Source organism: Mauremys reevesii, linkage group 10, assembly GCF_016161935.1.
Source record: "Mauremys reevesii isolate NIE-2019 linkage group 10, ASM1616193v1, whole genome shotgun sequence".
Lineage (NCBI taxonomy): Eukaryota > Metazoa > Chordata > Testudines > Geoemydidae > Mauremys > Mauremys reevesii.
The window spans coordinates 72,905,151-72,932,008 of NC_052632.1; the positions used below are offsets into that span (position 1 = coordinate 72,905,151).

At 42.9% G+C, this 26,858-nt stretch overlaps 2 protein-coding genes across 7 annotated transcripts in view; one reads left to right on the plus strand and one right to left on the minus strand.

Annotated features, from left to right (window-relative positions):
• The window catches only part of C10H7orf50 (chromosome 10 C7orf50 homolog), a 210,276-nt gene that overhangs the window by 148,390 nt on the left and 35,028 nt on the right, over positions 1–26,858 (minus strand). The window lies entirely within an intron of this gene.
• Positions 999–26,132, plus strand: LOC120372782 (C-C chemokine receptor type 6-like). Of its 2 annotated transcripts, none has more exons than XM_039490121.1 (2): positions 999–1,229; positions 23,506–26,132. In XM_039490121.1, exon 2 carries the CDS (start codon positions 23,554–23,556, stop codon positions 24,526–24,528), a length of 975 nt encoding a protein of 324 aa, XP_039346055.1. In that variant the 5' UTR covers positions 999–1,229; positions 23,506–23,553; the 3' UTR covers positions 24,529–26,132. The 2 variants fall into 2 exon arrangements, with proteins under 2 accessions (XP_039346055.1, XP_039346056.1); XM_039490122.1 differs by having other exon boundaries at positions 999–1,121.

Below are 26,858 nucleotides of genomic sequence, written 5' to 3' on the forward strand. Positions count from 1 at the left end.
CTTGACCCATCTACTCTCAGTTGTGTATTTTCAGAGATCTGTTTAAAAGTTAGATGCCAAAAGATCCTGAGCAGAGCTTTCAGGTACAGTGCAAATTGATGCTGAAACACTTTCTCTAGGCAATTTGTGATTCCAGCTCACTTTAGTTTTTGAAATCCAGAAATTTTGTTCTATTCAGCTTCCCTATATAAAATGTCCAGGCTCTAATTTTTAGCTGGTTTTCTTTAAAGCATGATGAAATGCATCAGATGAGGGGCGTTGTAGAAGCATAGTAGTGACCAAACACAGACCAGTGAAAGTTTTAGGTCCTGCGCAATCCCTATGCCTCTAGTTACTGCAGATTTTCAAAAGACTACCACAATAAATGTTTTTCCCTTGGATGTACCGATCTGAAGGAAGATACTATGACTAACAAATTCGAAGCAGTGTATTTGTATATGCTGGAATAAGCCAATCCTATTTTTTCCCATTTATAATTGAGGTTTTTAACACACTATGAAATGCTGAACACTGATGCTGAGTCAGACACAAAACACATTAAGGACTCAAAATCCTGCCCTCCCAACACGATGGCCATTACACTGGATCTTGGGGAATAAGTTAACGCATGTGCACACTACCTGGCCTTCCAAAAAAAACCAGCATCTTATGAATCAGGAAGCAGGAAAGGACCCTAAATGTTAATTTTAGGCCAGGTGATTTTTGTTTGTTGAATTTTTTTTTTTTGCATTTTTTCCTTTGATTTTTTCATTGTGTTTTATTATTTAAACCACTACACTTCTACAAATTTAATTGCAAAGGTTGGCTAATACAAGTAGGATCATTTCATGAACAGAAAACCATCCAAAAACTGAATTAGAAGCCACTGGATGGCCTCACATACTCAGAAATGCTTGGGGCAAACACTACTGGAATATCTCACTGCGTAGGACAATCTGAACTTTAAAGTCACATGATGAAGCCACTGGTTTTCTAAACATGCAACGTATACAGTTTGAATAACTTAAAACCGAGTTCCTGTTTCCCCTGCAGAACTGTAGGTTTTTGTAGTCTGTGACTGTCTGATTTTTAGCTTGATACACAGCAACTAAAGAAGTGACTTTGTTTACGCAGGATACAGAGTATGTATTTAAAAAGAGTTATTTCCTCCTAACAGTAATTATATTTCATCTCACTATTCACTGCAAAAGCCTCAGCCAGTTGCATCTGTGGAACATTTCTTTGCAGGGGTAAGTGTTTTACCTTGCTTTAAATATGTAATGTTTTAATTACCACTGAAGGATCAAACTATAAAGTTTTAATTTAAACATTTTATTTTTCCTTCCATCTGCATCATTTTGGACCGTAAAAAGTACAATAAAATAGCACCCATTTGGGAAATATTTTCATAAAACTAATGTTTAATTATAAAATTGAATTTTAGACAAACAGATTTAGAGACTAAGAGAGCATCCAGACCACTTTCTTAATGGTTGGGAATTATGTACTTAAAATTGCGTGATAACAGGAAACGTTTTAAACAACATAACAGGAAACACGTCAACGGTACTGATTAAAGTCTATGCAGATAGTGCTGCTTCATTTACATTCCAGAGAAGTAAAAGTGTAAAGTTTCAGTTAGACAGAAACTGATGAACTTTTTAAAACTGGGCTTCTTGAACATTCAAGAATAATTTCAAACCTGAAAGATTTGTGTGGAAGTTTCAATTATTCCTACTACTCAGAAAATTGTCAGGTGAGAGAAAAATTTCAGTAGGGAATTTTAGTGTTTTGCCATCTTACTGTACAGCAGCTGCAGCCTCTTATATACATTCTGTCCCCAACTTTTAACATGGCAGAACCTAGAAGTAGTAGGAAGGCTGATCAGGGTATACTTTATTTAGAAAACCTAATCTGCATGTCTCTCAAGAGTTAAAACTGCACATGCCCATCATGGGCTGAGAGCTGGTAGCCACAGAAATCTTATGCACAAAGATTTCTGGTTGGATGAAAGGAAATTTTTCTGGTGGTTGGAAAAAGAACGCAGGACACTCTCCTCCTAATTTTTTTTATACAAAAATAGACTGGTTGCTAAGGAAATCATCCCCAAATTTAGAGATGCCCCTTTGAAGGTTTTAAATAAATGCCAGTTTCCATTAAGCCAAGGTTCCAAGTCTTGGGTGCTTAAGCAATCAAACACAAGAGAAAACTGGGTTTAGAGTCCAGGCTCTCTCTCAATGTTTTCTTTTCACTTCTTGCAGTCCTGCATTGCCTCTTGTGTATTACTGTACATTGAATTGCTCTGCTCCAGCTGTTGGCAGTGAAGGATAATTTATTAGCTGTCTGCCTGGGCTTCAGAGAACAGGAGTCTGACACGTACACCTTCACTGCCAGCACACAAAGCATAACAGATCAGCAATGTAGTGCCAGGAAAAAAAACAGAACGGGAAGGGAGAGACAATATGAATCAGAGGAACAGTGGACAGAAGAGCAACAGGAGAATGGCAACTATAATGAAATGGAGAAGAACAAAAGGCAAGGAAGGAGATAATCTAAAGAGGTGTAGGAAAGAAATAAGCAAGACAATATCAAAAAGTTAATAAAAACAGAACATATTGAGGATGTTTTTGTGGTTGAGGCACAGGACTTAAATTACATGAGATATGGAATTAATTTCAGGCTCTGCCACAGCCTCCATGTCATGTCTGGTGTCTCACTTCCCTAGATGCAAAATGGGGATAATGTTACCTACGTAACTTACAGGAGAATTGCGAGGAAAAATTAAATACTGTTTGTCAGACACTTAGTGTCTAGATTGATAAGTTTCGCAGTAAACCAATAAAGAAAGGACATACAACATAATCAGGCAGAGCATAAACTATGCAACTGTATGACAGTACACCACATGCCATTGTAGTAACGTAAGGATTAGCAGCAAATTTATGGAACACCAGAATTTATCAGAGAGTGGTTGAAAGGGAATGTTAAGTCCTTCATTTTTTCCCATACTGGAAGCTCTAAGGCAGGCCTGCACAACTCGTAAAGCAGCGAGGGCCATATTACTCCAAAGAAAACAGCTGAGGGCCGATCCCCCCCCCCAGCCCTGCCGACCCCCCAGCGCCGCCCAGCCCCCCTGAAATACTCCCCCCCCCAACACTGCCCGCCCCGTGGAAACAAATCCTCCTTCCCCAGCGCTGCCCCACCGAAAAAGTGGTATTGAACCTTGGTAATGTGTTATAGTTGGCCCCTAAGATAGTATAATTACAGTAAAAGAAAAATGTCTTTTTGCTAGAAGTAGAATAAGATCTTCGCCCCACTTACAAATGAATCCATTTGTAATCAATTGCCCCGTTGAATGAATGACGTGTGAATGAGGAAGGCAGGCACCTCCAGACAGCTGCAGCCCTTGGAGAGGGGATGGGAGCCAGACCAGATCAGTAGAACAGGTCAGCAACTGACTCCTCGCTCACCTCCTCAGCCCCCCGGCTCGCCTACTCAGCCCCTGCCACTGCCCGCCCACCCGCTCGCCTCCTCAGCCTCCCCAGCCCCCAGCTCGCCTCCTCACCCCCCACCACTGCCCGCCCACCCACTCGCCTCTTCAGCCCCACTCCCTCACCCACCGCTTGCCTACTCACCCCCCACGGGCCACACAGTGAGCCCACCTACTCACCCCCCACGGGCCACACAGTGAGCCGACGCGGGCCGCATGTTGTGCAGGCCTGCTCTAAGAGTATGTCTACACAGCAGCTGGGAGGTTGCTTCCCAGCACAGGTAGAAAGCTAGCATGCTAAGAAGCATGGCTACGGTGGCACAGGCGATGGCTCGGGCTACCCAGCCGAGTACATACAGGATCAGGTGGGTTTGTACTTGGGTGGCTAACCCAAGCTGCTGCCCATTCTCCTGCAGCCACACTGCTATTTTCAGCATGCTAACTCAAGCAGAGCTAGCATGCAACTGTCCTCCCACATTGAGAAGCACCCAAACAGCGGTTGGATAGACATACTAGTGTTTTGATTAATTTACAGCCTGCTTGACTGCCTGGATTTTTTTGAGCGGAAGGGGTGTGAAATAATTGCCTTCAAGCATTCTGCTAGCTCCCCCATAGCCACACATCTATTTACTTTAAATGCAATAACCACCAAATCGGAGGCAAACAAAGATTTATAAAAATCTGCAAGGATTTTAATCTTATTTTAACAGAGCTTGTGTGGAACTCCTCAAACCCAGCTGATAATATTATTAGGGCATACAATCTATCAACATGGATTCATAAGAACATAAGATTGTCCATACTGGGACACAACAATTCACTCAAGGAATTTAATAGGTACAGGTTTAAAACAAACCTAAGGAATTACTTCACACAACACACATTCAGCCTGTGTAACTCATTGCCAGGGGATGTTGTGAAGGCCAAGAGTAAAACTGGTTTCAAAAAAGAATTAGATAAGTTCCTGGAGGATAGATCCATCGATGGCTATTAGCCAAGATGGTCAGGAATGAAACCCCATGCTCTGGGTATCCCTAAGCCTTTGATTGCCAGAAGCTGGGACTGGATGACAGGGAATGGATCACTCAAATTGCCCTGTTCTGTTAATTCCTTCTGAACCACCTGGCACTGGCCACTGTTGGAAGACAGGATTCTGGACTAGATGGACCCCCGGGTTCTTTTGTTATATGAAGGGGTAAATAACACTTCCATATTCACTTTCTACACACCATTAATATTTTGTAGACCTCTATCATATCCCCCCTTAGCCATCACCTTTACAAGATGAACAGTCCCACTGTTTTTAATCTCTCTTCTTATGCAAACTGTTCCATAATCACTTTTGTTGCCCAATTCTAATTTTAGCAATGAAAACAACATGCAATATTCAAATGTGATCGCCCTATGAATTTATATAGTGGAATTATGATATTTTCTGTCTTATCTATCCCTTTCCTAATGGTTCCTGACATTCTGTTAGCTTTTTTGACTGCACATCGAGCAGATGTTTTCAGAGAACTGTCCACTATGACTCCAAAATCTCTTTGTTGAGTAGTAACAGCTAATTTAGACACCATCATTTTGTATCTATAATTGCGATGATGTTGTCCAATGTGCATTACTCTGCATTTATCAACACTGAATTTCATCTGCCATTTTGTTGCCGAAGTTTTGTGAGATCTCTTTGTAACTCTTTGCAGTCAGCTTTGGACTTAATTATCCTAACTAATTTTGTATCATATGCTATTTTAGGGATAGGAGATAGTCTAGTATGAGAGGCACCGACACCTGCAAAGGAGGTGTGCTGCACTGAGCGCACCAGCAGGAGAAGCGCTTCCATTTGGCCAGATATGTGGCTCAAGAGGAGGGTTTCCTACTACCTAGCAGAACCTGCTACACTGAGTGTGATCAGAGTAGCTCCGACTGAGTTAGCCATGCAGCATCCATGCTGTGAGATGGAGGGGTTGCAAGTCGGGATGTCAGAGGCGGCCATGGTCCTGTGAGATCAGGTCCAGCCAGAACGGGAGTGGAGTCGGAGCGTCTACTGATAGTTCCAGCAGCGTGGTGTACCAGTGTTGCCTGGGCCACACTGGGGCGACCAGAATCAGACCTGTTCTGTCCCTGCGGACCTTGAGCAGGACCTTGTGGACTAGCGGGAATAGAGGGAAGGCGTAGAACAGCTGGTCTTTCCACCGGATCAGGAAAGCATCTGACAGTGAACCTGAGGCTCTCCCCTGCAGAGAACAAAACATTTGGCATTTCCGATTGTCGCATGAGGCAAACAGGTTGACCTGGGGAAACTCCCACCTCAGGAAGATGGAGTGGATCACGTCTGGATGAATCGACCACTCGTGAGACTGGAAGGACCTGCTGAGGCGATCTGCCAGTGTGTTCTGGACCCCCGGGAGAAAGGACATCACCAGATGGATAGAGTGGGCTATACAGAACTCCCACAGGCAAATGGCTTCCCGACAGAGGGGGGATGACCGGGCTTCCCCTTGCTTGTTGATGTAGAACATGGCCGTGGTGTTGTCTGTGAGGAGCAACACGCAACGACCATGTAAACGCTGCCAGAATGCCTGACAAGCCAGGCGCACTGCCATCAGTTCTCGCACATTGATGTGAAGAGATAACTTGGCTGTGGTCCATAGACCCTGTGTCCAGAGGTCCCCCAGGTGGGCGCCCATCCTAGGGACGAAGCATCTGTGACCAGGGACAAGGATGGTTAAGGGGTGTGAAATGAGACCCCCTTTGCCTACTGTCCCGAGAACTGACCACCATTGGAGAGAGGTTAGGACCACTTCTGGGACGGTGATGATCATAGTCAGGCTGCCCCAACCTGGACAATACACTGCAGAGATCCAGGCCTGAAGTGGGCGGAGCTGCAGTCTGACATGTCTGGTCATGAACGTGCAAGAGGCCATGTGCCCCAGAAGGCTCAGGCACGTTTTCACCGTTGAGGTTGGGAAGCTTTGAAGGCTGCGGATGAGGTTCGCCAATGACTGGATGCGGCCCTCCGGAAGCAGTGCCTGGGCCAGTCTGGAATCTCAGACTGCTCCAATGAACTCTATTCTCTGGGTTGGCTCCAGAGTCGACTTTTCGACATTGAGCAGGAGGCCCAGCTGACGAAACATGGCTGTGGTAACATGAACGTGGGACTGCACTTGTTCCCTGGTGTGACCCCGAATAAGTTGTCGAGATACGGATATACTTGGATCCATGGCCACCAAAGGGAGATTGCCACAACCGCCATACTTTTGGTGAATGCTATGGGGGCCATGGAGAGGCTGAAAGGAAGGACCGTGAACTGATAGTACTCGCAGTTAACCACAAAGCGAAGGAAACATCTGTGCGCTGGATGAATCACTATGTGGAAGTACATGTCCTTCATGTCAAGGACGGCGTACCAATCTCCAGGATCCAGGGAGGAAATAATGGTCCCCCGTGATACCATACAGAACTTCAACTTTACCATGAACTTGTTGAGTCCGCGCAGGTCCAGGATGAGATTCTAGCCTAAAGTTTGATTCATTTAAGATTTTTACTATATTTGATTCCCTGCAGTAAAAAAATTTCTGACCAAATGGCCTGAAAACTTTGCATAACAGACTACCATAAAAAGATGTGGGCACCAGGATTATCTCCCTGCAGGTTAAAGGATCACATACATCCAACAAAGAAGCCTTGTTTGAACCTCAGGATCACAGTTTACTAGTATACTAGCGCACTCTGACAGTGAATTCACAAAGCAGCATTGGTTTCAGTCTTTAAAAATTCTGCATCTTAGAAGTAATAACTATTAGCAAATTATATATAGAGGCTAAGCCAATTCTCCAACATCACACAGTGAATCAGCTGTAGAGATGGCAATAGACCCCCAATAGTCTGGCCCCGTTCTATAAACACTAGAGACCATGCTCCTCCACTGAAACACCCGATCCTGTGAGGTGTTGCTTAGCACCTATTGTAAGGTGATACGGATCCTCAACTCTCTTTGAAATCAGTTGGCATTATGGAGGCTCAACACCTGCCAAGCTCTGTGCACCTTGTAGGATAGAACGGAAGTAGGAAAAATAGATTTTGGAATAGTGTCTGTCAGAGAAAGAAGCATGGCACTAAATGTTAGTTTGTCCCCCCCAACCATATAAAAGAGTGTGGATAGTGAGTCCTTTGGACTGAACCTACACTTAGAGAGAGATCTTTCTCACCTTAGTCTGAATTCACAGCTGACAGCATATGTTCTCCTTTTTCAAAAACACACCTGAAGACATAGCAAATGAAAAGACAAGACCGATGTTTGTATGTTTTTTAAACTACTAGCAGGAAAGAACCTCCCAGAAGCAATTTACAAGACAAACTGACACCTAAAGTACTCATTTTTAATCTTGCTAATATTCCAGTTTAAAAGTACTCAAGGATACACCACAAGCCTCTAACTACTCAAAAATAGCATCTTGTGTTTATATTTTTATTCTCCTGGGGTGGACCACGCGTTCATGAGTTCAAGCAGGCACTGTGGGCTTACTGATTAAGGAAAGGAAAGTTGTAAACAGCTTGTTGTTTTGGTAAGATCTCACTAATGTGGGGAGTTTCCCTGGAATTTTTTTTAGTATGGTGCATTGTTAGGATTAAAACAGAAAACAATTAGACCTTATCTACACAGGAAAGTTTTGCCAGTTTACTAATAATTTATCTATATGGGTATAATTATAGCAGAGTAACAAACCTGTGCCCCCATCCCAAATCCAGACACCCGTAACTCTAGTGTGTGCCTTGCTACAGTTTAGCTTAAACGCCTTACAAAGTGACAAACTAAACTGAAAAAAAAACACTTGTACACTGGAATAGAAGCACTCACATGAGGAGTGATACTAGTTTAAATGCACACCAGTTTAAATTTACATCTTAGGTTACCAAAGGGGGAGGAAGGGAGGAAGAGGAAATGGAAAAAAAATGTAGACAAGGCCTCAGTTGTAATTTTAATTTGCTTCCGGCATCTATCTTGATAAGTGTGAAAAAATTAAGCCTATACAGGTTGATAATATCTCCTTTAAAATGTCACTGTGCACAAAAGCAGCAGGATAAGTCTACTTAGTCAGTAATCAAGAGGATGCAATTTATTAACGCAATAAGTTGTTACTTCTGCAGTTTGCTGCTCTATGTCTAATCTTCCTTGTCTCATAGTCTCCTTAGTTTTATGCTTTGGATATTCAAAAGGGGAGTGAGATGCAAGTATGATTTCCTTTGCTATAGTCAAAAGATGGAGCTAACATCAGTACCAAGACCAGATCCTGGTCAAGTTCAAATATACATCAGCATTATCATTGGTTTTTCAATAGTCTGATGCAGGCCGATATTACTTATAGTGAAATTTAAAGCTACCTTCTTGTTTTCATAAGCAAAGATACTACCATAAAAGTAACCTGCTAAAAAGATTGAGATTCCATGTAAGGGAACTGCTGGACACGGTTACTTGAGAGGTTACTTGGCCAGCAGTCTGAAAGGAGTTCAGAAAACAGTAATGGAAACATTTACAGAGCCAGAACTAACTACAAATGCTCAATGTCAAAAAGTTGACCGGTCCAGAGGAAAATATCACAGGAGGCTGAGGTAAAAAAGCTCTTTAACCATAGAAAGAACATCTCACATTTATCTCAGCCTCTCAATATCATTGTGTAGGATGATTCCTTAAACAAGTGACCACTCTCCTCCACGTGCCCAGCTTCCCTTCATTACCTCACAGTCTAGCCTCTTTGGTCATGTCTAAACTACAAACTTTGTCGACACAAGTTGACTTAAAGCCGCCATAGTCAGTATATAGCTCATGTGCATGTATACTTGGTTCCTTATATTGGCACTGCACATACTCACCAGGAATGCTAGTGTCGATAGAGTGGGGTGCACTATGGGTAGGTATTCTACTATGCAGCTTGCCATCTTCCAGCACACTGTCTTTTGGCAATGCATGGTGGGGCAGAAATGAGTCACCCAACGGTGACTGTGAGCAAGAAGTCAAGTTCCCAGCATGCAACTTACTTCATCCGATAATGCCATCCATATCCCATAATTTTCCTGACTTTTTTTAAAATCCCCAAAAGCTGTGTGGCACTTCTTGCTGTCCATCATCTCTGACAGGAGCATGGAGCCCACCCAGCTCTGCACTACTGTCATGAGCATTGAAAACACAGGATGAATGAGCCTCTGATATTTGCAGAGCCGTAGGAAGAACCACAGGAAGGGGGGACATGATAACTTTGTAGAGGACAGATTGCTCTCTGACCTAGGCAAAAGCAATTCAAGGCTGTTGGTGGCCTTCATAGAGCAGCTGCAGATGGTGGAATGCCACTTCTGGGTTCAAGAGACAAGTACTGACTGGCAGGATCACATTGTAATGTAGGTTTGGGATGATGAGCAGTAGCTGCAGAACTTCGGAATGCCAAAAGGCCAAATGACTAGATCTGTCTGCCAAGCCTCCAACACAGGCAAACCAGAGCGAAACCTGCGCTAACAGTTGAGAAGAGACTGGTGATCGCACTTGAGAAGCTAGCAGAGCAGGATTGCTACTGGTCAGTGGGAAATCATTTTGGAGTTCGAAAATCCACATTAGGGGCCACTGTCATGCAAGCATTCAGGATAAATTAATCGTCTCCTGCTATGCAGGACTGTGACTCTAGGAAATGTGCAAGAAATAGCGGATGGGAACCTCATTGCCGCAAATCCAAACAGTGGTGGGGCAACAGATGGCAAGTATATCCCTGTTTTGACACCAGCCCACCTTGCCACAGAGTACATCAACAGAAAGGGCTACTTTTCTATGGTTGTGCAAGCATTGATGGATCACAGGACATGTGTCACTGACATCAGTGTTGGCTAGTCAGGAAAAATGCATGACACTGGCATCTATTACTCCTTGGGGAATTCTGCGCCAAAAAATTAAAAATTCTGCCTATTTTATTTGTCAAAATAATGCAATATAAATCATGAAAGTCTCATTATTTGGGTAATTTATTTAAACTACAATACAGAAAACAAACAACTATTCAGCATTTCCTAAATACATGAAAGTTAAGTTACAAATACACCGCTACCTCGATATAACGCCACCCGATATAACACAAATTTGGATATAACACGGTAAAGCAGTGCTCCGGGGGGGGCAGGGCTGCGCACTTCAGTGGATCAAAGCCAGTTCAATATAACATGGTTTCACCTATAATGCGGTAAGATTTTTTGGCTCCTAAGGACAGCATTATATTGAGGTAGAGGTGTACTTGGTAACCAATACTCTGCACTCCAGTTATAATCCTGGGTTATTTAAATTACATTACAGAACACCAAACAGCAAAATAAAGTAGAATGTCATTTTAAATTGCTCAGACTTTCACACACGAAAGTCTTAAATTTTTGCTAATCGTCTTGCATTTCAGTATAAATCCAGTATTTTCATTTAAATTACAGTACAGAAAAAGAGCCTTCAAGTTTTTCTCACTTAGTGATTTCCTTCTGGCAGAAAGGATCAAATTGTACAGTGAAAGACTTTTCTCCATCTGCAGAGTTTGAGACAGCATTTATGTCATTCAAGGCCAGTTTGACGACATTTGAAATTCTCTTTTTCAATGAAAGCCAAAACACTTGGAGGTCTACAAAAATAGGTTTATTTTGAATAGCCTCAAGCACAATCTTTTCCCGGTGCAGTTTTAGCTTCTGTTCAGGTACCTCAGAAAAACCAGATATTGGTTGAAAATACTCAGTGTTCTGGCAGGATATTAAACACAATGAGTATCAAATAACCTACAAGCCTTCAGAAAATTCATATCTGGTTGCTTAAATGACAAATATTTGTCAACCTTTTCCATGGGCTGTGCCTCCCCAAACAGCCTGGCGTGGCCTCGCCCACGCTCTGCCCCTAGACCCTTCCTGCTGCTGTTCCCTTCTGTGGCCGAGAGGCTAGGGCAGGGAGGCTGGGGGCCGTGGTGCGCACAAGACCCCGCCGTACTTGTCCTCCCGGGGCTGGGCCCTTGCTGTGCTCCAGTGGTGATGCCCGCCCATGGCTAGGAACTTGCTGAGCTCCAGCCTCGCCGCCTGCTCAGCACTGGAGTTGGGGGCACATGTGGGTGGTGCGCTCCGGACTCCAGCGGGGTAGGGAGGACAGAAGAGACGGAGCCTTGGGAAGAGGGGGAGAGGCCAGGGGCTAGCCTCCCCCCAAGGGCATGTTCACCCATCGCCCATGAGTTTTTCAGAAGCTTCATGAATGCCTCTTTAAAGAGATCAAGGCAGGGCAAGTCTTTCAACAGGAGATAAGTTTTCTGCCTCCCTAAATTTGAAAAACTGAGGTGGTTTCTGAAGGGAACTCTAGATATGAACTGAAATACATCTGCAGTTCTTTGAAGGTCAAATGCTTTAGCAGTGCATGGCTTCCTGCTCTCAAATGCAGATTTAAACTGAGAATTTTTTCAGATTTCTATACTAGAAAAGTGATCTGTACTTTCAACAGTGAATACTTAGTTGAGGCACTTAGCATTTTCTAAATAGTTTTCCCAGAAACTGTAGCACTCTTCATTAAAGAACCCTGCAGAACTGAAAGTTCTTAGAGTGATACTGAACAGCATGGAACCAGCTGTTCCAGCATGTTCCACCTGGGCTAGGAGTCATGGATACTTTGGCATCTGGAGACTCCTCTTGTAGTTTCTGGTTCATGAAATGAAGTACCTCGCTTTCCCACTACCAGAGTTATAGAACATGTTTTTGAAGCACCTTACAAACGTATCAACCAGCTGAAAAGGCTTTCTAAATGATTCACCAGTTAACAATATGTGCCAAACAGGTGATATGCACGGAATTTGGAAACCGTGTAGAAAACAGAATCAAATGTCTTTTTCATGTAACTAGCGTTGTCAGTATCAATTACTACAACATTTTCATAATCAATCAGGTACTCAATTACTGTTTTGACTACAGCCTGTGAAATAGTTGAATGATTAATAGCATCTAAAAACACCGGATCCACCAAAAAAGTTAACATGCCCACTGCAATCAGGTTCTAATTAACTGATCTTGCCTCATCATCACAACATGCATCAGAGATAACAGTGATTTTCTTGTCTTTAAGCTTCAGTTTTAAGTTTTCCTTTTCTTTGACGTACACATCAGGTAAGTATGTCTCAGTCAGTTGTGTCCTACCAGGAATGGCACCACCATTCCGGACCTGCTGTCAAAAAATTCTCTTACAAGGGGGTGATCAGTCTTTGACAAGGGGATGTTGGTATCTGCTAGTGTCTTCACCCATGCTGTACAAATCTGAAAGTACACGTTAGATAAATCTTGAGTGAGCACAAATGTTTACTATCCACGTAACATCTTTCATCTTATATAATATGAATACATGTATTTATATTTAGTTCTGAATTTCTAGATTTTAATTTGGATTTATAGTAAATGATCATGATTACATACATACATACACACAATAATATTTAGTTATTTGGTTTATGCCTCTGTATCCAACAAGACTCGCAATCAATCACAAAAATGCATTATTACATTACAATTAACTGTAAAACATCACGTGAAAGTGCAAAAGTTACATAGTGTAGAACGTATCATCATCATCATCATCAACAGAAAACTGACCGTAGTCATCACTTAAAAAGAAAAAAAAGTTTAAAAAACAGAGCTATCTATTCAAGATCTCAGAGCAAGCAAAGAGACCCTATTGCTATAGCTCTTCTAAGCTAATCTTATTTTTCTGTATTATAACATTTTCTTATATTTCCACTCACCTCCACACATCCCTTCTCCGCCTGTGTTTTGTTTCTCAGTGTACTTGTAATGATTTTCTGATGTTTGTTTCTGCCTTCCTCTTGAGCTGCACCTTCCTTCAGTTTGTGGTTTTTTGATGCAAAATGATCCACAATTACAGACCATCAGTCATGATTGAGAACATTACAGGATGTGTAAAATAATTTGTTCCATCCACATGCAGTTTTGTAGGAAATTCTCAAGCACGAGAAGCTGGTGTAGCTGTTTTTGATGCATGATGTGAAGACCATTCACATTGCGCAAAAGAGCAAATATCCCTTTGCCCTTTAGTAACTACATCTGGACACGGCTGGCTTACTTTGGGAAGTGCTTGGTTCTGACTGTCCTGACATTTTATTGACTGCTTGATAAATGTTTTATTTGCTTTAAAAGTCTTTTTTTTTTAATGGGTAATTAAAATAGATCCTGAGATGTAATCTAACCCCACTATACCACTGTGGCACAGGACAAAAGCGAGAAAGCACATAGATTTTCCTATCTGAGGATTCCCTTATTGTCATTTACAATAAGGCTTGTTTACACCACTCTGGCAATGTAAAGGAGCCTTAAAACTTTTACATGTGTTTTGTGCTCGTTGGGGAATTGACTAAGAATGGGAACAATGCACTAACAATAGGAACATTAAGGAGTCTGGTGGCACCTTAAAGACTAACAGATTTATTTGGGCATAAGCTTCCGTGGGTAAAAAAACCTCACTTCTTCAGATGCAACATTAACAATAAGAACATTAACAACTATGCAGGCAGGCTGCTACATTTTCTGCTCTGCCTGAGGTGACAGAGCCTGCATCATGTCTACTTCCAAACAATCCAAAGCCTGCCACATTAGCCAGTTGAGAGGGAGTCTTTCTTGCTCCTATGCATGCACACCCACCTCACCCCTGGCAGCGACTGACATCTCCCCATGTATGCATGCCCCCTCCCCCCACCGCACTGATTTACATCTCCGCCAGCTACTCTGGGTGCTTGAACAGACGTACCCAGGCTGCTGAGGAAGGAGCTTGTGTCCCCTGCAGATTTCATTGCTTCCTCATTTTCCTGCAAGGAAGCAAAGAAATCTGCGTGGGACATGAATTCTGCGTGCATACAGTGGTAAAGAATTCCCTCAGGAATAATGTTTAAGAACACAGAACTGTTCGGAAAGCTGCAAGGAGGAACATTCTTTCCTGACCAGCAGATTACCATTGGGAATTTTGAAATGCCAACAGTGATCCTGGGGAACCCAGACCATCCCTTGCTCCCCAGACTCATGAAGCTGTACAACAGCCACCTCAACAGGACCAAGAAAAGATTTAACTACCAGCTCAGCAAGTGCAGAATGACAGTTGAATATGATTTTATTAGACTGAACGGACGCTGGCGGTGTTTATTCACAAGATTAGATCTTAGTGAGAAAAATATCCCAATGATTATAACTGCTTGCTGTGTCCTGCATAATATCTGTGAGGAAAAGGGAGAAAAGCTACCACTAGGGTGGAGGGCAGAGGTTGAGCAGCTGTCTGCTAGGTTTAACACAAGTGCTATTAGAAGAGCTCAATGCAGAGCTATGCAGCTGAGGGAGGTCTTGAAAGAGCAATTTAACAGTCAGCCACAGTAATGTGGTCTGGTAGAATGGGCATGGGGAGGGGGGCTGAGGGATTGCCGCCTGTGGGGGGATGCGGGATCAGGGTGCAGTTGGTTGGGGCTCAGTGGGGTGGAGGTCTGGGTGTTGGGGACTCCCGATGCAGACTGGGTGTTGGGGTCCCCTGTCCGCCCCAACCCTGTGCATCTGGAACCCCCCCACCCCCCCTCGACCTCTGACATCCTCCACCCCGAGCCTCCCCCTCCCCCCCTTCCCCTTCCCCTCCTCCCGTGGTGCAGAGCTTCCTGCAGCCAGGGGAAGTTTCTGGGGATTGATCTGACCCAACCCTGGCTGCTCCATGCAGGGAAGGGGGAGGGGAAACACCATCTCCTCCCCCCCCCCCCCCCCCCACCAGGGACTAATGACCCCCTGGCTGGCTAGGCCTAACTCTCCCTCCCGTGATTTACCTCTCCCCTGCCCTCCAGCTGCCCAAACAGACACATCTGAGCTGCCAAGGAGGGGTGAGTGAGTACTGGTGCAGCTTCTCTTTGCTTTCCCACAGAAACCATTTTCTGCAAGGAAACAAAGGAAATCTGCGGGGGTAGGGGGAGGAAATTTTTCTGCTGCATTGCAGTTGCGCAGAATTTCCCCAGGAGTAATGCTAAAACCATTGCAGACTCGTGTGGGAAAGTGTCCTACTGTGGGGGAAGAAATAAGACTGCCAGGTCTAGAAAACTTTGGGAGAGGATTGCAGGGTAAATCCTCCACGAAAGTTTCTAAGGAGGATTCAAGGGACATCCCTGTGCACATAAACAAAGTGCTCTGCATGCCCCTCCCCAACTAACTCTAAAGCAGAAAGAAAAGCAGATAACCCTACTTCTGTCTGTTGTGTCTTCTAGTATGAGTAAATTAAATGAAAAGTCACTACATGTGTCCTGCTACACTAGGGTCGGGCACCATCTGTATATTTAAATATCGTACTGGGAAATGCATTCACACACTTACTCGAGGTTCCATCCCCTGCATCGTGCTAAGCTCCCAGGACTGACTAGACTGCAGTGGAGTCTTAAATAAATCCTCACTGGTGGCATAGCTGGACACCCCAGTCGCATGACCCCCATCCTCCTCCTCCTCCTAACTGTTCATGACAGGTGTGTCTCAGCCTCCACGCAGATGTGCACTGTGGGGTGCTGGTGGGGTCTCTGCCAAGTATGGCATGCATCTCTGTTGTAAAAGCGGCGGGTCTGCAGCTCGGCACCAGATCAACAATTGGCCTTCCTGGCCTTCTGGTATGCCTGCAGCAGTTCCTTTGCTTTCACATGGCACTGCTGCTGATCCCTGTCACAACCCATTGCCTGCATCCCCCAGGCAATCTGCTCATAGATTTCCATGTTTTCATGACTGCTCCATAGCTGGGTTTGCTGAGCCTCTTCTTTTCACAGGCCCAAGAGGTCTAATACCTGCTGTCTACTTCAAGCAGGAGCACAACTGGATCGTATAGCTGTCATGGTCGGTTGGGCAGCTGCACACAAGGAAGAACTGATAGGTGTGCTTGCCAAGCTGCACAATCGGGAAATGGCATTTCAACAATACAAAGGATTTATAAAGTGAGAGAGGGTGGCTTCAGTCTCAGTGACCCACAGGCAGTGGAGCTCACAATTGTAACCAGAGCAGTCAGTGTCAGGCATTGTGGGATAGTTGCTGGAGGATTGTTACGGTCAACATAGGCCATGTAGTGTCTATACTCACAATGCATCAACCATAATACGTTGATCATGGCTCACTGCCACCCAGGGAGATGGTGCTACTGCGTAGCTGTAATGGGGCATTTACATCGGCAGCAGACAAATTAGAGCATAGACACATGCACAACTAGGTTGACGCAAGGTGACTTACATCGACCTAACTTTGTAGTGTGGACAAGATCTTTCATTCATATTCCTAAAGTGCTACCATACCAGGATAGCAGTGTTTACAGAAAAATATCATCCTATTTGAAGGCCCAAAATTTGACCTACTTTGACCCCTTCCTTCACGCATGGGTTTTCGTCAGTATGTTCAAGGGGAGAAGGATTGGGGAAACTAGTATTTTGTGGCTACTGGGGAGGTTCCCTGGCAGAAAGAAAGGGAACAAAAGCAGCAAGGGAGAGACAGGGGCAAAGGCAGCAAGTCAGGCAGGCCCTGTGCTGCAGCAGACTGACTGGCATGCACTTAACAACTGAGAGAAGTTGTACCTGACTGCAGGTCAACATAAGGAAGTAGTTGCAGACCCAAGGGAGTAGCACTGCACCATCTGATTTTGTAAGGAACAATTTCTGGGTTTTCTCTTAGGTTTTTTTTGTTTGTTTGTTTTGTTTTTTTAAAATGCTTTACAGTCTCCCAAGAGGAACTACAAGAAGTCACTGTTAACGCATGAACTTTTTTCTCCTGCTGCACAGGAAATGGAAGTTAAACTTTGTTACCAAAATTGTGCTGACAATCCAAGACTGTCTGCTTCTTTCTTTTGAGCAGGGAATAGTATTGAAATTCACATGAACCCTGAACTTGTCATCTCCACCACTCAAAATAAAGTTTGAAAGATCTAATTTGAGGACACCCAGCCTGCTGTTTTAAAATAAATGCTTTCAGATAGTCCAAAATTTGGAAGGGAAGAATGTATAGCTCTGGATACATCTAGGGAGCAGATCTATTGAGTAAGAAGTTGCCATTTATAGACAGAACCATACAAGTGTCATCTAGTCCAGTCCTTTGCACTCACGCAGAGCCGTAACTGGGTATTTTTGCATGAGGCAAGAATATAAAATTGCGTCCTCCCCCAGGGCTGGCTCTTCGGTGGTGGGTCCCTCAGTCCCTCTCAGAGGGAAGGGCCTGCCACCGAGTTGCTGCCAAAGAATGAATGAAGCGGCAGCGGTAGAGCTGCCACCGAAGCGCCGCCAATCGCAGCCTCTTCCCGCCCCCCACCACTTTCTATGCCCCAAACAATGAATGAAGTGGCGGCGGTAGAGCCTGTGATTTTGGGGGCTCTAACTCATGGTTTTTGACTGCTTGGGCTGGTAATGTTGCTTCCAAGATGGTCTTTGATTCCAGTCCAGTTCCAATCCAGAGAGGGACTCACAGGTTAAGAGAGGAGGGAGGTGCTGGATATCAGCAGTGGCCACTAGGGATCAGCTTGTGTCCTGAGAATGCTGGGAGTTCAGGTTTTCAGGGCAGGATTACTCTCCTTCTGGTGAATGAGGCAGAGATGTGCTGACCATGGAACCCTAACTTCCTTCTGACCATGAGAGTTCTGGCCCCCTGCCCTATCTGAAGAGAGCCCAGAGGGGCCCCACAAGGTGAAGGTAGCCACGGGATTGCTCAGGCAAGGCAAGCCCTAGGCCCCTTTCTGCACCAGCTGCTGCACAGCCCTGACCCTGGGGGTGAGGAGATTCACTTCCCATTCAGGCCCAAGTTCCCCCTTTCATCTGGAGTTCAGCCAAGCAGTGACTCCACCTTTCTCCACCCCTCCCCTCCCCTCCTCTCCAGCTAGGATACCAGAGCTCTTATTCTGAAATGATCTCACTGAAACCTGAAGCCACATTTCCCTCCGACTCCAAAAACAGACCTCCCTCACTTCCCCACCCCCATGACATCCCTCCTGCTTTCCCTTCCCATACTGATTGGGACCCCCCCCACATCCCCACAGACTGCCCCAGCCATCAGAAATTCCCCCCCCTTTTATTGTCCCCTCCCCTCACTGTGGAATTCTCCGCCACTTTCTGCGCCCCGAAGAATGAAGCACCAATCACGACCTCCCCCCGCACCACCGCTTTCTGCGCCCCTCGGCTTTGTGCACACGAGGCAAGTGCCTCACTCACCTCGCCCTTATTACGGCAGTGCACTCAAGGCAGGACTATATAATAACTATACCATTCCTGGCAGGTGTTTATTTAAGATGTTCTTAACCTCCAGTGACGAAGATTCCACAACCTGCCTAGGCAATCCGTTCCAGTGCTTAACTACCCTGACAGTTAGGAAGTTTTCCCTAATGTCCAACCTAAGCCTCCCTTGCTGCAGTTTAAGCCCATTGCTTCTTGTCCTATCCTCAGAGGTTAAGGAGGACAATTTTTCACCATCCTCCTTGTAACAACCTTTTATGTACTTGAAAACTGTTAACATGTCCACCCCTCAGTCTTCTCTTCTCCAGACTAAATAAACCAATTTTCTTTTATCTTTCCTCATAGGTCGTGTTTTCTAGACCTTTAATCATTTCCGTTGCTCTCCACTGGATTTTCTCCAGTTTATCCACATTCTTCCTGAAATGCGGTGCCCAGAACTGGACCCAATACTCCAGTTGTGGCCTAATCAGTGCAGAGTAGAGTGGAAGAATTACTCCTTGTGTCTTGCTTACAACACTTCTGCTAATACATCTCTGCTAAAACATACGTTTGCTTTTTTCCCCCCCCTTTTCCTTCCACAACAGTGTTACACTGTTGACTCATATTTAGCTTGTGATCCATTATAACTCACAGATCCGTTTCCTCAGTACTCCTTCCTACGCAGTCTTTTCCCATTTTATATGTGTGCAATTGATTGTCTCTTCCTAAGTGGAGTACTTTGCATTTATCCTTATTGAATTTCATCCGATTTATTTCCTACCATTTCTTCAGATCATTTTGAATTTTAATCCTATCCTCCAAAGCACTTGCAACCCCTCCCAGCTTGGTATCGTCTGCAAACTTTATAAGTGTACTCTCTATACCATTATCTAAATCATCCACAAAGATATCAAACACAACCTGACCCAGGACTGATCCCTGGGGGAACCCACTTAATGTGCCCTTCCAGCTTAACTGTGAACCACTGATAAGTACTTTCTGGGAACAGGTTTCAGAGTGGTAGCCACGTTAGTCTGTATCAGCAAAAACAACGAGGAGTCCTTGTGGCACCTTAGAGACTAACAAATTTATTTGGGCATAAGCTTTTTTATGGTTGATAGAACAACGCTTCCTCAGCTCTCATCCCCTAACTCTCCTACTTTACTTGCATTAAATTGACGACTTCACCATCATCTGGGCCCATGGGAAAGAGGCCCTTGAGGAATTCCACCAGGATTTCAACAATTTCCACCCCACCATCAACCTCAGCCTGGACCCACAAGAGATCCACATCCTGGACATTACAGTGCAAATAAGCGATGGTCACATAAAACACCACCCTATACCAGAAACCTACTGATCGCTATACTTACCTACATGCCTCCAGCTTTCATCCAGCCCTGTCGCCAGCTTTGGCCCTGGCTCCCAGACCAGCCATGGCTCTGGCCCCAGGCTTGGCTCCCTTACCTCTGTCCGCCCCCTTACCCCAACCTCGCATCCCTGCTCCTGGCCCCAGCTTCTGGCCGCAGTTCCTGGAGAGGAGGCGTAGACAGGGCTAAGGAGGAGTGTGACTTGAAAAGTTTTGAGACCATTGTTCTAGGTATTTGCAAACTGATGGCTTGATTAATTTCTGTAACTGGAAAGATAATAAACTGACTGGTCTGTAATTCCCTGGGTTGTTGTTATTCTCCTTTTTATAGATTGGTACTATATTTGCCCTCATCCAGTTCTCTGGAATCTCCCGTCTTCCATGAGTTTTCAAAGATAATTGCTAATGGCTCAGATATCTCCTCAGTCAGCTCCTTGAGTATTCTAGAATGTATTTCATCAGGCCCTGATGACTTGAAGACATCTAACTTGACTAAGACTATGTCTACACTGCACTTATGTCATTAAGAAATACACCGATGAAAGTTTTAACGACAAAAAGCGCCAGTGTGGACAGCGCTTGTCGGCAGGAGATGCTCTCCCTCTGACAAAGCTACTGCCCGTCGTTGGGGTGGTTTAATTTTGTTAACAGGAGAGTTCTCTCCTGGCAACAAACAGTGGCTACGCTGTGTGCTTTACAGCGGCAAGGCTTTAGTGGCACAGCAGTGCAGTATGGACATAGCCTAAGTAATTTTTAACTTCTTTCCCTATTTTAGCCTCAGATCCTACCTCATTTTTACTAGCATTCACTATATTAGATGTTCGATCGTTACTAGCCTTTTTGGTGATAACTCAAACAAAAAAGTCATTTAGAACATTTTCTGTTATTGTCTTCCCCCCGCATTGAGTAATGGGCCTACCCTGTCCTTGGTCTTCCTCTTGCTTCTAATGTATTTATAGAATGTTTTTTTGTTACCCTTTATGGCTCTAGCTAGTTTAATCTCATTTTGTGCTTTGGCCTTTCTACGGCTTGGTCTATGCTACAGAGTTAGGTTGACATAAAGCAGCTTATGTCGACCCAACTCTGTTAGCATCTACACTACAGCCTTGCTCCCGCCAATGTAAATGCCCTACTACACCAACATAATAACTCCACCTCCACGAGAAGCGTAGGGCTTACGTCAGTGTAGTTAGAGCAATGCAGTATCTGTATAGTGTGGCAGAGCTCTGACCTTGCCCATGTGGGTCCTGCACTTCTCTCTCTAGGGCCAGGGTTACAGTCTACTGAGCCCTTTTCATCTTAGGCCAGCAAGGAGGTTGGTGAGAGAACTCCCACAGTCTCTGTTGTCCCTGGGGGCTTATTTCAGAACAGTTTAGCCTCCTGTCCTTTTTATGTCATATGTGTATATATATATCTATTATAATCTTATGACATAAAAATGATTGATTCTTTAGTGGTATATAAACACACACACAAATCAAAATCACATACACCTTTTGGAATAGAAATATTATTAAAACTCAGACTAATTGGGGCGTTATTAGAAGTATAAGAAATGTGAGGAGTGGGGGAAGAAAAGAAAAAAGATGAGACACAGAATTAGAAGGATTTGCTTTATCTATAAAGAACATTAATAAAAAATCTACCTCCGTAGTATACGTAAAATAAGGTTATAATTTTCTATAGGGGGCTGTCAATTAAAAAATGCCTTCATATTAAGAGTTTTATGTCACCTGATCCCTTTGTGTAAAAAAGCCTTATGTACAGTTGGAGGTACATTATTCCAGTCATTAACATGGGCTCTATGGAACCTTCAGATAAGGGAAAAAACCCAGTGTGCTGTCATATCACTTTCTGATTCATTGTCTACAGACGCTGCTTGAACAGATCAGCTTTACATACAATTGAATGAAGTGAAGAAACTTCCATTAAAACTAGGACTTAATGCAAAATTAAAATGCTTGTATGCCAAGAAAGTGGAAGAAAAAAGCTCAGAAAATAGCATGCAATATTTTTAAACTTTAGATATACTAAACCATTTTTCAGTGCTCGCACCATACTTGATCAGTAGAAGTTTAAAACTTGCTAATAACAATAAAATATTTGAGTTAATTATCTACAGCAAGGAGCTGTTTCAAAATTATATATTCATCTTTTGCAACTAAATTACCTATCCAATGAGAAACAAGTCCATATTTTCCAAAGCAGCTGACTTACCAGTACAAAGTGCATAGAAACTACCTTTTTGACAGTGAATTAATCATGCTTTTAGGTGGGCTATAAAATTTATATATCCATATTTATTGCATTCAGTTTCTCTTGGTCAACTATTTTCCTACACAGTCTCCTATTTGTTTAAAAGAAAAAAAAATATTTGCATGGTAGCAGAATTATTAAAGCAACATGAGATAGACCCATTACAGTTAACAGCATGTCAGCATTATCTCTAAAAACCTCTATCTTCAGGAATTTATAACAACTGTAAAACACATGTTCCTGGCTGAAACTTGACAAATAAGAACATAATGTATCTGTGAACATAATCTAAAATTTAAGGGAGAGAAATTAAGTTTTCCCAGTCTTTAGCGCATAACAAGATCTAGGCCTCTGTAGTATTTAAAATAATATGACCATATTATTAATGGATGAAGATCTAATACTATGAAAGGCCATTTCTTTCTGAGTAGTTCTCAAACAGTAATTCCCCTTAATTTTAAATGGCCTCCTCAGCATGGACTGCAATCATGAAAAAAGCTAATCATAACAGAAGAAATCTAAAACTTAAAAACAAAGGACATTATATTTTTTTTCCTCCATGTTTTGTGTATCTTTGCACCTCCCAGCACACAGCCTGAGTACAACAGTCTGTGCTCCAAGGTGGTCAGCAGGGGCCAAGAGACATGGAATCTTCATCTTGACCACAGCACTGTAATGAAGCCACTTGTGACTACACCTCTAGCCTACAGGCTGCAGTTGCCTTGCATATGGTATGCATCGCTTTTTGGCAAAATGGTGAGGAAGATTGGCTCCACACAGCAACAGATCCAACACCTTCTCTAGCACCCTACAGCTCCCTGCTCTAAGGCAGGCTCACTGAATCCTTCCCATCTTCTGCACAGCAGAACGGCAGTAGTTTCATATCTGCAAAGACTAACAGGGAGGAGGGAAAGTAAAGGGGACAAGAGAGCATAGATAAGAGTAGAGCAGTCAGGATTTGTCTTGCTACAAATATTAAACTACATAAGCTACCTGGAAATTACTAACATGAAAATTGGTAATGTTTATAAAATATAAAAAGGTGACTACCTTATATTGAAAAAATAGGTTTGAAGAACAAGAGCTCAGGAATTTCTGGCTATATATAATCTAAAAACACGTGAATGAGGGACCATTTAAAACTGTATTTTTAAAGATGTGTTTTACTTTCATTTTAGGTTGCGATTTCAATCTTCATAAAAGAGGAAATAGCTTTAAACAGAAGGATGATTTCTCACAACATGACATGGATAAGATATCCAAGCCATAGCGTCGACCCATCTATTGGAATAGAAGACCTCATAGTTTCTCAAAATGTCATATCAAGATTTATGCACTGCTACATTGCCTTCTTTGTACCAACAGGTTTAATAGCCGGGACATTGATCCTGACCATCTTCATTAAGAACTATTTGCGGCAGAGAGAATTGAAAAACTTAGACATATTTCTTTTTGATTTCACCATCAGCAACATTGTAATGATATTTTTTTCATTCACTGTCATAACTAGACCTGACTATTTAATGGCAACCCAGTTAGGCTGTGGTGCTCTGTCGTTTTTTTTCAATGTGAGTTATTTCAATTCTCAGTATCTTCTGATTTTGATGCTTCTTGATGGGAATCTATTGAGTAAAAAAGCAAGTACTGTTTTGATGACCAAAGCAACTCAAAGTCCAATGTTATGTGTTGGATTTGTTCTAATATGTGCCTTCTGCATATCACTGGTAGTGGTGGCATTGCTAGGCACAGATAACTACCACAAAGAAACAAACTGCCAGTTAGACCCATTATTCGCATGGCCTGAATACGAGATTGTTAAATTCAGCTTTGGGTTTGGAATTCCATTGTTTTTCCAGATACTCTGTTTTATTCTATTTTTTCTTAAAAAAGCACAACCAGAAGCTCCAACCCTGAGACAGTATCTGGCTGTGCTGACTATAACCATAACAATGTTTGTATGCCATCTGTTTTACAACATTATGATTCTCTCCAGGACCACATTAAAGATACACAAAAGTATAGGAACTCCCAAGAATGAGCTAATGATGAATATTGCAGAGATAGTGTTGTTTAGTGAGAACTGCATTAGTTTGATATTCATACTTTGTCTTCATAAACCATGCCGGGATGGAATACTGGAAATCCTAATGAATCTCACAAAAGTTTGCAGAAAAGATACTACCAACAATCAATCATCATGAAATACCAGTAACAGATATACATGGTGAAAATGGGTCTCACTGACTTCCCTCCCCACGCAAAGTATTTAAACATTTTCACTTGTTTTATCAAGAATGTCCATTGGTTTTGGCCCAAGACTAGACCTGCCTTACAAATATCTGAAGAAAAATGTTGTTTGGGACCTACTGTCAAGGTTTTTAAAATGAAAGGAACTGGTTTATGTTGGAATTTCTCTAAACCAAAACAAAAAGTCTAACACATACTGATGCCAGAACAGCATGCTTTCTTGATGACTTTGATGCACAAGCACGGAAATAAACAAAAGCACAGCAAAAGCTTCTTTACCAAAGACAAAATCAGGAGGGAAAGAGATTCTGTTTTCATAACTGTATTTCCATGCAACTGGAATTTAGTGTACTCGAGATGGACAATATTTCTGTATTATACAAATAATGGCTAATTTGAAGGGCCATAGCAGTAAAATATGGCCCAAGAGTGAAAAAAGTCTTGAAATTGTGATATTGGCAGAACTGGGATATATTGTACAGTATTCCATAATTTAAAAAAATAGAGTGTTAACCTGAGAACATTCTCTCCCCTCCATCCACCCTCCCTCTTGGAGCTCATCAGGGGATTTTTTGCCTTCATTCCTCTTGTGGACATAGCAGTCTTTTGAGAGAGAGGAGGAGAGATCCAAGATTATCTACCTATCCACGATAGCCTTTGGAAAAGTGGACAAGTTAGTGTCTCAAATACAAGGCAACTCTGGACCGAAAGGAAGACTTCAGGACCCTCAAGAGTCACAGAATTAGGACAGAGAAACAGGATGGCAAATTAAGCCCATGTATAGGAATGCAGGATTTTTTGTTGATGACTTCAGTGCACAAGCACAGAAATGCTCAGGTGCTATAACTCAGCATTAAGACTGAGGATAATTAGTGATGAGTCTTGTGGGAAGATGGATCCACTTAGCTCCATCCAGATGATAAAGGAGGTGAAGCCTCTAGGAAGAGGGAATCTTAGGATGAGGTTTAAAAAAATTATAAATAAAGGTAGACCCCCAAGAAGGGGAGAGTTTGGACTCTAATGCGGGTTCTGTGTACTCTGCTGAGGAAAGGGTAGGGACTAACATTTGGTACTAGAGGTGGGATTCCCTAAGACTCACTGCACAAAGAGGGAAAATAGAAGAAATTCTATATGGATGGTAGAACAGCAACTACACCATCAGCCAGTTCAGAAAGTCCCCTTGCAGCACCAGCACAGGCTGAAGTCCAATAACTACCAGTTTCAGAGGCAAATGAGGCTTACCTGACTGGCCAATGATGGGGCCAATTAATGCCAATGGTGTTGGTGGGTTTTATGTGGACACATGTCCACATACCTAGGACATGCCTGAGAAATGAGACTGATGTATCCAGCAAAGGCTGCCAGGCTCAATTGGGATTTCCAGAAAGCACTACTGTTTCTTTGGACAGTGGATTGGTTTAGTTTTTTGATTTCTTATTCTATTTTTATACTGATTGCAATGTGAAAGATGGATGATTAGTTAGAGTTTTAATGTTTTGTGCCTTTTTTCTTGAAGTTTTAAAATCTGAGATACTAAGCCCAGTTTTTTGTAACACAATTGAACAAAAATAAAGTTTTTTAAAAAATAATTTACCAATGATCCAGATGGTCTCCATTTGAGAAAAAGATTCAATTTTTTAAAACTGCTAATAAGAGAAATGCATTCGCTTGCAAATAATTCTGGAAAAAGCTAGTCCATAAAATACACACTATTAGAGGCTTTCAATACTTCCAAGAGGCATGGAAAACAGCTACCCACTCCAACTCAGATCACAATCATGGTTAGTAACTGGGGGAAATTACCAGAGACTGCCTGGGGTTGGGGAAAGAGTGGGGAGTGGATCCAAACGGAAAGGATGTCACCTAAGGGTTTTTTTTTGTTTGTTTGGTTTTTTTAAAAGAAGGTAAAAGTAGTGTGTCAGGAGAAAGATGGGGGAGGGAGAAGAAGAGAACAATCTACATCCAAAAATAAACTACTTACTCTGCTTATACATTTCAATTATATCAGAAAGATAAACATCCTACTTCATATTTTCTACAGATTTATACTTCGTTAATTTCAGCCAAGTTATAGAACACTATTACTAAGTCCAATTTTTCTGTATATGGAGATGTTACTTTTATATTTACTTCACAGTTTTAGATTCAGATTCATAGACTTTAAAGGTAAGAAGGGACCATTATGATCGTCTAGTCTGACCTCCTGCACAATGCAGGCCATGGAATCTCACCCAACCACTCCTGTAATAAACCCCTAACCTATGTCTGAGCTACTGAAGTCCTC